General features: G+C 31.4%; 1 protein-coding gene across 38 annotated transcripts in view; it reads left to right on the top strand.

The window, feature by feature from the left end:
* Nucleotides 1-12,406, top strand: part of LOC115210626 (tropomyosin Tod p 1.0102) — a 56,448-nt gene extending 44,042 nt beyond the window's left edge. For 20 of the 38 annotated variants that reach the window (XM_036502072.1, XM_036502071.1, XM_036502070.1 and 17 more), the window contains 4 exons: nucleotides 498-560; nucleotides 2,340-2,409; nucleotides 4,467-4,591; nucleotides 5,956-7,015. In XM_036502072.1, coding sequence (XP_036357965.1) covers nucleotides 498-560; nucleotides 2,340-2,409; nucleotides 4,467-4,555 — 222 coding nt within the window. In that variant the 3' untranslated portion in view covers nucleotides 4,556-4,591; nucleotides 5,956-7,015. Of the gene's footprint in view, nucleotides 1-497; nucleotides 561-2,339; nucleotides 2,410-2,633; nucleotides 2,704-4,466; nucleotides 4,592-5,955; nucleotides 7,016-12,352 lie in introns of those variants that run through there. The other 18 variants (XM_029779265.2, XM_029779264.2, XM_036502074.1 and 15 more) reach the window with 8 other exon arrangements.
* Nucleotides 12,407-13,926: the final 1,520 nt, after the last annotated feature.

Below are 13,926 nucleotides of genomic sequence, written 5' to 3'. Positions count from 1 at the left end.
GGTACTTGTGAACTCCACTAATAAAGTGACTGGATTCCACTCGTAATGCCAGAAAACTTTCTCCTGTAAAACAAGAATGTTAGTGAAATTTACTTGGAGAAAGAGAGTACTGGCTGACTTTACCGTTTAGCTTTTTTTTTCTATAGTTCTTTAAGAATCCATTCCTATGCTTAGTAGTTGATTTGTTTCATTTGTATAATAGCTGATTTCTAATATAATTATGAATCTTGTGCATTAATAATCAACTGGATCTTAACATTAAACTCATATTATAAATTTAAATACATCAAAGTATTAGATATTTACAGTTATCTTGAAGTACACATTTTATGAATTTCATTATTCTGCTTAATTCCTTCAAATAATTAAAGCCTTTTATCAGTTATATAATAATCTATAAACACTTTCTATGATATTAAAGTTTGATTTTTAGATCCAGGTGCTAATTAAAAATATCTTAGTTATTTTGTTGGCTCATCTGAAATTCTGTTTTATAGGCCTCCCAAAGAGAGGACAGCTATGAAGAGACTATTCGGGATCTGACACACAGATTGAAGGAGGTGAGTTTATATCTTTTTTTTTTTATCCAATATCTGTACTCATTTGATTTTATTTATTTAAATATCAACTTAGAAGTTAAAATGAAAGAAAAGAAGAGAATCATTTACTTACCCATGAAAAAATGTGTCTTTAGTAAAGCAAAAACCTCAGCAGAAACCTTTTGTCTGCCATTTTCTTCTTTGAATTGAGCAATGTCCTTATGCAATAGTAAATTTACCTGGTTTTGTGCTTTGTGCTTTTGCTCTCTCAGGTACACTGTTGTATATTCTAATTGTATTTATTTATTTTAAAGTTCTGTTATTGCTAGCAGTACATTTGTGTAAAAGGTTAAACAATTGCATACAGATGATCTCATACTTTTAATTGGTTGCCTCATGGTCAGTCAACTAATATTATTCTGCTATGAGACTATATTTTTTAAATATACATATGCTCTCAAATTCTAAATTGATATTGCTGAGACAGAGAGAATTGGAGGATCTTTCAATAATCAATTCAGATTGGTGTTATTGTCTACCTAGATAGTGTATTAGACTAACTGTATCAAGTAATATCTCCAATCTACTCTTTTTATATCTAAATAGCTGCACTAGTTACATAAACTAAATTATTGAGATTAACTTTGTTTTTAATTTAACCCTTTTGTTACCATCCACTGAGACTTTCTCTGTTACTTCGATACAAATGTCCAGTTGTATTTGTAGTTGAAAGATCCTCTAACATGTTGATTACTTTCAAAACTAATTGAAATGCATTTAGTGTTAGAAAAATGGTCACAAAAGGTTTTTTTTTAAAAGAATGGACAATTCAAATTGCTAATAACCAATTAAAATGTGATATTTCATAAGCACTTTTTAATTACTGTTTTTGTTTTCTCCACTGTACAAGATATCTTACAATATTATTTTCATAGTTATAAGAAACAGTTTCTGTCAATTTCTTTAGAAAACATTCTTTATTTTAATTTTAACCCAATATTGATTTCATATCTTATCAAAATATTTCATTGATTGTCATTTCTCAAAATTAGTTCTTCAGCAGAAATGAAGTTCCTATTGAATATACTGAAAAATTTTGTATTGGAAAATTTTCTTGAACTAAATTTGGTATTTTACTATTGTATTGTACCATCAAATAAGTTTTCAGAAGCTTATTTGGTATCTTTGCTATACCTATGATTAAATATTGCATAACTTGAAGTACTATGCTTCTAGCTTGTGTATTTCCTCATTTTAAGCTTAAAGAGTTGTTGGAGGATGACATTTTGTGCCATATGATCTTGTATTTACTGGTTATCAGAAGAGGCACTATGTCTGAATGGAATAGATTTTTGCCACTAATTTATGGCAGCTATTAAAATAGCCCTACAAAGCAAGGAGCTTAATTTTATTTACCCCATTTCACATGTGGAGAAAATCGGTAAGCTTGGTCAAGACAAACAATACACTAACCATCTTATCCACTAGATGTCTCATTTACTTAACACTTCAAAAAATAAGCATTAAAATTTGTAATATGAAGCTATGGTAATTATTTTCTATGCATGTGTTCTTTTGGTGGGGGGGGGGTGAAACTATTTAAATGATTTTGCTTATTATTTTAAATATAAAATTTGATTGAGAAAAACATGCTGAGTTATTTCATTTTGTAATCTCTTATTTTTTGAAGTGTAGGTAAAACATTTCTCTCTAGGTTCTGCCTGGAGAGTTGTTCTTGCCTTTTTTGTTTATTCATTCTACATGGTGTTTCACTGGCCTCCTGTCTTTGTCTAATGCTAGGCTGAGAACCGTGCCGCTGAGGCTGAAAGAACTGTTTCCAAGTTGCAGAAAGAGGTTGACAGACTGGAAGGTATTATCAAAGACTGTGTGTCTTTGCTTGTGTGTGTTTGGTTGTCCTTGTTGGTACAACAGAGCTGCTGTTGCTGTTTTAATTTAGGAAAATTTTGCAGCTCCCTTTCACAGATAGTCTTATAGCAGCAGACATTATTGTTGGATTCACTGCTAACTGCATGTATGAAGTTATAAAGCATGGCTTTGGTTGTCTTATAGATGTGATTCTAATTAATTTATTAGGCTGAAAATCGTACAGAATGTGCTGAGCGCGAATGTAACCTGTTACATAAAGGCAAAGCCGTGTTAGAGGGTGAGTATTTGTGCCATAGAACCCTGACATAATTGATACCATTTTATTCCTTACTTTAAAAGAAATGAGGGGTATTCAATTTTGGGGGGGTTTTTTATATATATATATAAAATATTTTAATTAAATTTGCTAGGGTGGAGGTGAATAATCTACCTTTCTTATTCTTAAAGATGCTTCCTAAAAATATGAGATAAATGGTAATAAAAATTTAGACTTTTCTCAGCTTGCTCTTTATAAAATATTTAAAAGAGTATGTTTTTAAAATCTACCAATTCGTATGAATTTGGAGAAGATATTTAGATATGCTCCAAGTCAGACAACTGATTACTTGCATACAATTTGGCCTTAACTAGATTTTATTAGATTTATTGTAAATTTCATTAATATTTGTTATATTTTATAGCTGGAAGTTGTATTGTTAATTGAAGAGAATTTTTGAATTGTAGTAAGAGAAGAGAAAAAATATGCATGAGTTGTGATAAATATTTCAGTTGATGTTAGGCATGTTTCGTTTTAGTTGTTGCCTTTTTTGACTTGTGAAGTTAATTTTTATAACATTCATTTTTGCACTAAAACAGTTGCTGACATTTTCTACTATTTATTAAAGTTTTTGAACAATGGTATCAATGCTATTTCAATTTTTATAATAATTTAGAAAATCATTTTATATAAAATTGTTTCTGTTTTTACCTGAAACTTTCATGAGACTTTGGTATTTGTCAGCTTCGGTTTATTGCATTAATGACTTAATTGAATTTAGTTTGTTGATGCCTACTAACATCGACAAATGGCCTACTTTCTGGACAAATGTGACATGACTACTTACTAAATGGTCAGCATAGATCTTTTGTTTACATACTGGGTATAGGTTATCAGAATATAACAGTTGTGATATTTCCCTAAGAAACTTGTAGAAGATCATGTAGTAATCTTTAAGCTTCACCTAAGCTACCTACATATCGTATTTATACCAAGATTAAAACTGTGATTATAAATTCAAATAAACTGTATGAAACACTTTAGAAATATTATACAAAATTTATATTACCTTTCTATCATTTTCTGTATTGATATAGATTGGATATATCTGTAAATTTAGGGATTTATATAATGATCTCGGTGCAGATGTTTATAGTGTTGGAGCAAGGACTTAATTTAAAGTACCTTATATATCTGTATCAGATACTTTAAATCACTCTTTTCTCCTTACAATAAACTTAAACTGAATTTGTTACAATAACTAGGTGGATAGTATATTTACATGTAAATTATGTCTTAATCTTTATTCCTAAATATGTATCATTATCCCAGGCAGCATTCAGATTAAGAATTTAAATATCTAAACGAAAGTTCATATTGCCCATATCCAATAAGCCACAGGCATATGTACATGCATCAGTGATTTATTGTATATGAATAATTGTTGGAGATAGAAAATTAGTATACGTATAAATAATGTAAATATATGCTCTCAAGATAATGATCAGAAGTGTTGTCATCTTAATAACAATAACTCATCTCAGAAATATAGGCACATAAATAACTAACTCCAAATGATAGCAATTTAATCATTGCTTAGCAGAAAATACTCTTTGATTAGTTTTAGATGCATTTTTCATTCCTTACTCAAATTTTAAACTAAATCTTAATGGGGTTGCACTTATAATATCATTAAACTTTTAAAACTGCTGGCTAAATGGTAAGTTGTCATGTAATATGCATGAATTGCTTTGTGTGATTCCTGACCCATTGGCATGTTCCAGGCGATTTGGAGAAAGAACAGCTGAAGACTAAGAAGCTGCAGGAAGAGATGCAACAGACTTATATGGAGATTCATGAACTTATGCAGTAAGATGCCCAATGTTAGCCACCCTTTTCTAATGTTGAGGTAGTATATTAGAACTTCTTCAGTTGCCTTCAACCAAAATTGACAGGCTTATCACTAATCTCTTGCCTTTTTCCCCCCTTTCAGATTGAGTGTATGTGTATACAAATGTGTTGATTTGAGAATTAAGAGGTTTTATGCATGTATTATGATTTTCACTAAAAAAAAGGATTTGGATTTTCAATATTAGATTCTAGACAGATTTACTGACACTTTTTAAGTAAGAGAAAATGTTAAATGTCTAAATATCTGAGATGAGTTATTGTTAAAATACATTTATAATTTTTCAGACTGTAAAACTTATCTTAGAGATAATATATTTCTAAATATTTACATCTACACCCTGTTTCAATTGATGAGATCTTATTATCAAGTAACCAATTGGATTTGAACTGGGAGCTTTTATTTCTAAACTAAAGATAAGTCATGCTCTTAGCCACGATTTCAGTGACACAGTGAATAAGAAAGATTGTTACTAACTTTGTTTAAAACAGTCCAGTATTGTGTATACAACAAGCATTTCAAGGTCATTTTTCTCTGTTGAAGCAGAAGTTAACCTTACAGGATCCACAACAGTCTTCTCCATGCTCTACCCTTTCTGCTAATCTACTGCTTCTCTACCTTGATTTCATTTTCTCTTCCATCACTCTTCAAATCTAGTCACTTTTATCCTTTCAGCTCATGACCCAGCCATTACTTTCCAGTCTTCTCTGCTTGTCCATGTTAATTGCCTACATCTCACTTCTATATGTCAGCACCTCTCACATGTGCAACATAATACCTTTCAATTTCTGTGACACTTCCTTCATCAGTACATCACTCCTTCCATCACCTCTCTTCAGCCACAGTTGCCAAGTCTGATTCACTTTCTCTATTTCAACATCTATGTAATGAAATGTTTTTCACACCTTTTGTCTTTATGCCATTTGCAAGAGTCGACTCAGTTTCCCTTCCCTCTATAGCTCCTTCTTAAATGTACACATCCAAGACACCTACTGACAATCAGAAACCAAATTTATTGAAACATTGTGGTGATGTAAATATTAATGATATTTTATCTCAAAAGTTGAGCTAAGCCATCTGAAAAATTTTAATTGTAAACTTTGTTTTTGTTAACTTTTTAATATCAGTGTAAAATATATGAGAAATATTTTTCTTTTTACTTTCTTTGTCTTTAAGAATTCATTGCAGATTGTTAAGGATCACTAATTAGAATTTTAATGAATTTTCAATGAGTGTGAGTAAAATGAAAATATTATTGGACAGAGACATGCTACATTTTGTAAAATGACCTATTTATATTTCATGTTCTCTATAAATTTCTATATTAGAACTGATTTAATTCACTACTTGCTTAATGCTTTCAGATGAACTGCTTGCTGAAAAGGAAAGATACAAAGCCATCAGTGATGAGTTGGACCAGACATTTGCAGAATTGGCTGGGTATTAAGTTCACTATTATGACTATGACAGATCAACTGCTCTTGCGTCAGACTATTTAGATAGGTCTTTCTGCAGTCATGTGATGATCAAAAAAAAAAAGAAATTATAATAATAATGAACAGCTGTAACATTTCTGAGCTGCACTTGATGAATAAATACCTTCTTGTCCAGAGTGGAACAGACTATCAAAAATTTACTCTTGCAGACAAATAAATAAAAAAAATATCATAAAAAATTTAACCTACCGAAAACCTGTATCCAAAGTAAAAAGAGAAAATAACAACACTCCCAGATCATATTTTCTTCTTTCATCTTCCTCTATACCTAGACCAAAACTTTGTGTGGTTACTTGTTGACACCTTTGTCGATTCATTTTTCGAATCACTATGGGGCAAGCAGAACCAAGTTTTAGATAATTGACTGCAAGGAAGAAGTATTTAAGGTTGGCTGGATGCATTTATTTCATTCTCATTAGCTTTTGAAATTCAAAGGATTATGGTTCATTTGTCCAAATGCCTGTCAAACTTTATAGCTCAAAATTATCTCTTTTTCTATTTGATGAGTTTCCAGCCATCAACACATAGCCAGCAAATAGCATGTAAACTTTTTGGAAGGTTCTAAGCATCTTTAAAATTTTATTCTTAAACTTTGCTACTTCTTTGCTGTTCTCTTGAGTGTTTCTAGCAGAAATACCATCTTAATGTAGCACTTTTTACTGAGGCCTTTCTTTGATTCTAGGGGGATAATGTAATGACATTATTATGACTATGGTTATTCACTCTTTCTTAGCTAATCTTCTCAACTATATCTGACTTCTTTTTGCTGGATCTAGTTGTGTAATGGATCTTGTAATTCTCTAGGCTAAAACCTTAGCCTAGCTTTGCTGCCACATCCCCCAGAATATATCGCCAGTTTGTTCTAATACTAATAAAATCCATATGCTCTCCAATTTGTGTTGTTTTCACAAATAAACACATATTTCAATAGTGTCTTTTTTTTTCTCTCTCTCTCTCACACACACACACACTCTCTCTCACTTTCTACTTGTTTTGCTTTTGCTTCATTTTAAAGCTTATATTAAATGGAATATTGAGTTTTCTCTGAAAATATTTTCTTCTTCCACTATTTGTAAACTGCAGTCACATCAATAACTTCTGTTTCAAGGAGATTACTATTATCTTTTAATTGCAATTGATATTCCATTTATTTCTATTGAATAATTAAAAAAACAGAAAACTAAAGGTACAGTTAGCCCTTAGCAAAGTTTTGTTTTCTAAAAAGCAGATTTATTGCAAACACTGCTTTTTAATTTCTGCCAATCAAGGGATTAATATTTTCCCCGTTCTTATTTAAAAATACTGCTCATTCATCAAGTATGTTTTAAGCAAATTTTTTTCATTTCGTGTAACTGAAAAAATAGCTTGGTTTTAAGTAGGACAGAAGGATTAAAAAGAATAGGTATTTTTAATAAACATATTCTCATCTTAAAACCAATCGTGCCTTGCTAAAATAAATTAATTTCAATATACTGAAAACTATTTTAGATGTATTGATAAATAATTAATATCTCATAATGAGCTGTATAATCTTGTCATGTAATTTCAACCTTTTGGAACAAAAATGTAAATTTTAAACTTAACACTACACTTAATAAAATTAGTCAACTTTCTAGAATTCTGATTTTCTTTCTTTTTTTTTTTTTTTCTTTTTTTCTGTAATGAAATCCCTAATAAATATTATCAATATCATAAGTGATCCCCTTTATCATTTTAAATTTTGTTCATGCTTATTGTCTACTTTTTATTTATTTTCCTCCTTGACCTATCTATTTGAATTGTCCTTCAATATATAGTTTCTTTTTGTATTCACTTATGCCTTCTCTTTGTGGCCGTCAGTGTTGAGTTTTTTTTTTTTTTTTTTTTTTTTTTTATTTTAGAACTTAGTCTTACTGGGTTGTTTTAGCTTCTCATTTTCTGCAGCCTTTTGAGAGAAAATCTTTATGAAAATAATTTTTTCAAAACTTGCTTATTATTTATTGCATTTAAAATTTTTTGTTTGGGGTTAAAAACTGAACAGATGATTCATCATTGGCAAGTGCAAAGTTAATTTAGATATTTACTTATATAGCACCCTTTAAGAATCAACACCTAGAAAAAGAAATTTTTTGATTGCTTGGGATGAACAAGGTAACCTGCCATTTTCATTATTTAATACTTAGACATATTTCTGTTGAGGACATTTCTTGATATGAATTTAAAATGAACATCAATGTTTTGCAATGGTCTTGCTGTTGAAAAATCAAACTAAATAATTATGCAGGCATTCATCTATTTACCATCAGGTGTGCTTAACTCTATTCGTCAAGTCTGTTATCTGCAAGCTGTTCATAGTGGCTCTTGGAGCAACCTATTGCTGATTTACTGTTATCAATGTTGCTGCATTACAATCATTGATATTTCTGCTATAACTCCTCATGAGAACAACAACTATTTTATTTCTAAAATGTCGTTGTTGCTGTAACTGAAGAATATTTCAGATTTGATGCTCTTCATTTTCATACAGTTTCAGCTCCAGATATATCTAACTTAAGTACACAATAATGAAAGTCTGTTAGATCAGACATGTTCAATTGTAGACAACTTTCACATTCTATGTATTGATTCTTAAAGTATTTATACACATACACACACACACACACACACATATATATAACCAATCTAGAGTGAACTTAGCTTATTTTTAATCAGGGTAGATGCAATCTATAATTACTCATACAGAATAAGAGTATATGCAACTGTGTGTATGGATATTTGTTGAGTTTTTAAAGCTATATATTTTGTTTATACCTGGAAACAGAATTTTTACCTAGAATGAATTTTGTGACATTTGAAGGGATTTATTATATGTGGTGTATGCTCATAATTATTTTACATCCACTTTTCCACACTTGCACATACTGGACCAGTCTTTTCTACCATTTGTTAGATGGGTCTTCTTACCATTTATTGTGGTTTAACCTCTTGAGATCACCATTTCCTACAGTTAGCTTAGTTTTCTTCTTCCACACGATCCTTCCATTTGGATCACTTGGCACTTCTTTACCCTATTGTCATGTGCCATATGCATCATATGTCCATACTGGTGTAGTCTTCTGTCTTGCATGCTATGTTTGATTACTCTTATACCCAGGCTTTTTCTCAGTTCATTTGTGCGCCATTGTTCATGCACACTAACATTCTACACCCAGCAGAGCATGTTTGCTTAATATCTTTTCTGCCTTTGCACTGCCTCTGCATTCAGTGCCCATGTTTTGCTACCATGCAACATTGCACTTCAGACACAAGCATCATGCAATCTGCCCTTCACTCAGAGAATCGCCTTTGTTGCCTGCAGAAATGACAGCTCACTGGACTTTTTCTACCCTGTTCTTATTTTGGCTAATGTATTCTCAGAATACGTTCTGTCCACTGTTAATTAGACCATCTAGGTAACAGAAGCTAGCTAATACTTTTAGAGAGCCTTGCTATCATATGAAAGAATTTATTTCATATTGCTCTTGCTGCTAACTACTTCTAAGCATTTACTATATATATGAAGTCTTTCTCTAGCCTATCTGTAATCCTACTTCATCTCTTGAGTGTCCAGACTTCTCATTTGGTATACTGTACAGAGTTCTTACCCACCCTTTTTCGGCATACTGTGCATGGCTACTTTCCTGATGGCAATAGTCTTGTCTGCTTTCCTTTACTCGAAGGCCTCTTAATTCCAAGCTTTGCTTTTGTGTTTGGCTGTTATTAAGTGAACTAGGTTATTGACATACAGAACATCCTATGAACGAGCAGTCTTAAACCCCTCCATTACAATCTAAAGAGTTATGATAAACAGGAGCAGGTTTGAGAACCAAGCCTTGAACCTGCTGACTGAATTCCACAGTAAACTCTTAACTGACTTTCAAATTGCTGGTGGCTTGCATGGATTTTCACACACCATTTGTCTAAATCTTTGGTCAACAGATAACAGAGCATGGAACCCTGTTGAAGCCTTCATCGGGTCAACAAGCTAAGTATAGTGGCTTACTCTTAGCTAAGAAATTTTGCAGTTGTCTTCACTATGAAGAGGGCACTGTGATAACCTGTCTTGGTGCTGACCCATTCTTTTTATTTAAGCTAATTCTTTTCTTAATTTGCTATACTATTGCTATTTCCATAATTTGGTGTATCTGATGCTTCTGTAGTTGTTTCTTTTTCGAGCACTTCTTTTATCCTTGTAGTAGCTGAGATTCGTTAGTCATTAAGTATCACAAACCCCTGAATTTCTTGACTGGCTACAAACCAAGGCTTCTATGTGATCATTCAACCTTTTAAAATAGCAGCCAAGTCCCCATCAAATTGCAGTTAGAAAAGGAAGTTGAATGTGATCCTGGGTTCCCTTCATATAGGAAATCTATGAAATGTTTATGGCTAGAATGACTTTGGCTGTAGGTTTGCTTGATCAGGGCTGACCTTGGTCTAAACAACAACCTTTTTGATTATGCAAATAACTAAGTATCCACACTTTTACCAGATAATCTCTGCATCTCAACTCTATCTCTCATGTTTTAGTTACATTTTCTGTCTTCATATCTTTAAATGTCCTTTTAAACCATTTTGTCAGCTTTTCACATTAAACCATTTAAGTTTAACATATAGAAACAGGTTTTATTACTTCCTTGCAGTAATCAGTTTTGGTAATTCATACTAAATTTATGAGTTTGAACTAAAGTATTGATAGAGGTGTGAAAAGTGACCATAGCTTTGAGTCTATATTCAAAATTTCTTACGTCTTGTCATATTTTTTTGTTATATCTATTCTATAATTCAGCTGAAAAATTGGTTTTGTAATGGGTGAAGTCATCTTGTGGAATATTATTCATGTAAGGCATGTCTGATAGGTTATGAAGTGGTCAGTGTTTTTAGGCTTGAACTGGTTTTGATTTGTATTATAGTTTTAGTTTATATTATTAGGAGTATAAAGAAAATACAAGTTCAGAGAATTGCAAAACGAATCTAAGGTATAAAGTTGTCTGGCTGATATTTTTTTGATAGATGAAAATTGTGACATTTTTTCAATGAAATAGACAAAACTACCAGAGATATTCAGCTCTCACACAGGAACTGTTTGTTAGGTGTGTTTAATAGTGAAGTATTCAGAGATGCAATCAGACTATCAACTGAAGTTTCATATGTTCATATAATTATTCTTGTTTACCAAACTCTAGAAGCAGTCGTTTCAAAGTGCAAATTGTGGAAGTGAAATAGAGATTTGTTTCTTTCACTTAATATTATAGAATTGAACACTTCTTCAAATATTACTTGCTAAGATGCCAAATGATTTTTTTTCAGTGTTACAAAATGGATAGTCATAAGAGCAACAGGAAAATGAACCATGCATCATTAAATCTGTAGCTGAATGTATTTAATCTAACTTGTAAAGCTGAAATTCTTCAGTAGCAATTTTCATTGAATGTGCTGTCACATTGGTTAATATTGCTTCAACCAAGAATTAACTGAATATTTTACAAACTGATGATTGAGAAAAGTTATATCTTCAAAGACTTAGAGAATCACTGCAAGCTATTGTCAGTTATACATGCTGATGATTACAGAGGAGTTGCACTGGGCCAGTTGAAGCTAATGGTGAAATGTAAAGCTAATTATTAGAGGAAATCATTTGATACTTGATCAGCAACCCAACACTTATAAACTTAGGTAGCCTTGTAATTAAAAAGTTGATGTTAAAAGCAAATTAGCATGGAATTTCAGTGAAAGTTTTTATTTAGTTCACTTTCAAACAAGAGATTGATATCATGCACAGGAGTAGCTGTGTGGTAAGTAGCTTGCTAACCAACCACATGGTTCCGGGTTCAGTCCCACTGCGTGGCATCTTGGGCAAGTGTCTTCTGCTATAGCCCTGGGCCGACCAATGCCTTGCGAGTGGATTTGGTAGACGGAAACTGAAAGAAGCCTGTCGTATATATGTGTGTGTCTGTGCTTGTCCCCCTAACATTGTACTGAGCTTACAAAGAATAAGTCCCGGGGTCGATTTGCTCAACTAAAGGCGGTGCTCCAGCATGGCCGCAGTCAAATGACTGAAACAAGTAAAAGAGTAGGAGTAAAGAGAGAGGTAATTTGAGGTTAGCTAAGCCAACAACCTGGTTCCACTCTTAGTGAATTTGGGTAAAGCGGGAAAATTATATATTCTCTTTGTCTCATTCTTGTTCTTAGTAAGTAAAAAAAAAATGTAATCTAACAACATATTTATAATCCTTGTTGACATAAGGAGGATGAGAGATCAACTTTTAAGAGATTGAAATTCTGTTAAATGCTTCATAAAGTATGGCAGTTCTTTTATGTATATTTGGAGAAAAGCAGTTTGAAATAGTGTATAGAAACAACTTTTACAGAATATAGCAAAATTGCTTAAAGAATATATGAAAACAAAATGCTTATAAATATTGATATTAAAGTTATACATTTTAAATAACTGTCTAACATAACTCTATTTAAGAAACTTCTATCATGCCTCAACCACTAGCATAATATAGCAATTAACATAATCAGATACTTTATTACATGAGTTGAAATTCTTCATTGTTATGAAGGTGAGACTATATATATATATATATATATATAGAAATATCACAAATGGGTTAATGTTAACTCTGGTTTAGAAAACATTAATTTGCAAAATATAGGTCACAATCCTTACTGCCATGTCGATTTCTTTTGAGAAGTGAGATATTTAAGTGTATCAGCTTCAGTTTGTAGTGACTTTTTAAGGCTTAGAAGTAAGAGAAGGTAAAACTACAACTTTTTACTTACCAGAGATCTAATTCAATTAGAGGTTTGATATCAGGATTCCAATAATTTTAGTTCTGTTGGTTGTCATCATAGTCTAGAAATTGAATGTCTCAAGCAACTTCTGGGTTGCAGCTACCATCAGATTTAAAAACTTGTTCATTATTATACTATGAGAATTGCAAAGGAAAGAAAACCTTTTAATTTCATTTCTAATAATATCCATTGTAAACAATCTCAGATTTAAAGATATGACTGAATATTTCATTAATACATTTACAATTTATATTCACTACATGTGAACAAATAAGATTGATACAGTTAAGAGTAACTAGCATAAAATTATAATGCTTATACTATAATTATATATTACTGAATAATAACTAGGTACTACGTCACTTTGGTTCTGCATAATAACCAGCTACCAAACTAATTATGTTCTAATTATGCATTTGAGATATTTTCAGTCATTATGTTGTTTCAATTCTTACATTCCCACTCTGAGAATAATGTTATAATACATTACTAGATTAGAGCTGTGTTTCTTAAACTGTATAACAATGGCTTAATACAGTTCAAATATGAAATACTGACACACTTCTCATGGAAGGTAAAAAAAATTACTAATGCATTTTTTATGGATAGAAGTTTAAGATTCACAAAAAATATAGAAAAGTATTGTTTACCTTATTCTAGTAATCAACTGTGGATTGACAAAATTATGAATAATCCATTTTTCAAGATGTCCAATATTGATGTGGATTTTCTGAAACGTTAGGTTATATTTTTAAAAATCTGTGACATGCCATTTGTGAGCCACTGGTCTGGAGAGGCAAACTGATGTATGGTACTTAGCTTGAGACTTCATAATTAAGTCGTCTAGGCAAGATCAATATATTTATCAATCAACCTACTCTAAGTTTTTCAAAAAACTGGTGATTAAACTGTAAAACTCACAAAACTACATTTATATTTGTAATTCATGCTTTTAGTGTTAGTGCTGACAAAAAGTATTTAAGTATCAACCAAGTTCTTAGAGTTTGTGAGTATTAAAATGTA

The sequence above is a fragment of the Octopus sinensis genome, linkage group LG4 (assembly GCF_006345805.1).
Source record: "Octopus sinensis linkage group LG4, ASM634580v1, whole genome shotgun sequence".
NCBI classification, from domain to species: domain Eukaryota; kingdom Metazoa; phylum Mollusca; class Cephalopoda; order Octopoda; family Octopodidae; genus Octopus; species Octopus sinensis.
Note: the sequence above shows the minus strand (reverse complement) of the source record. Positions and strands in the feature narration are given on the sequence as shown.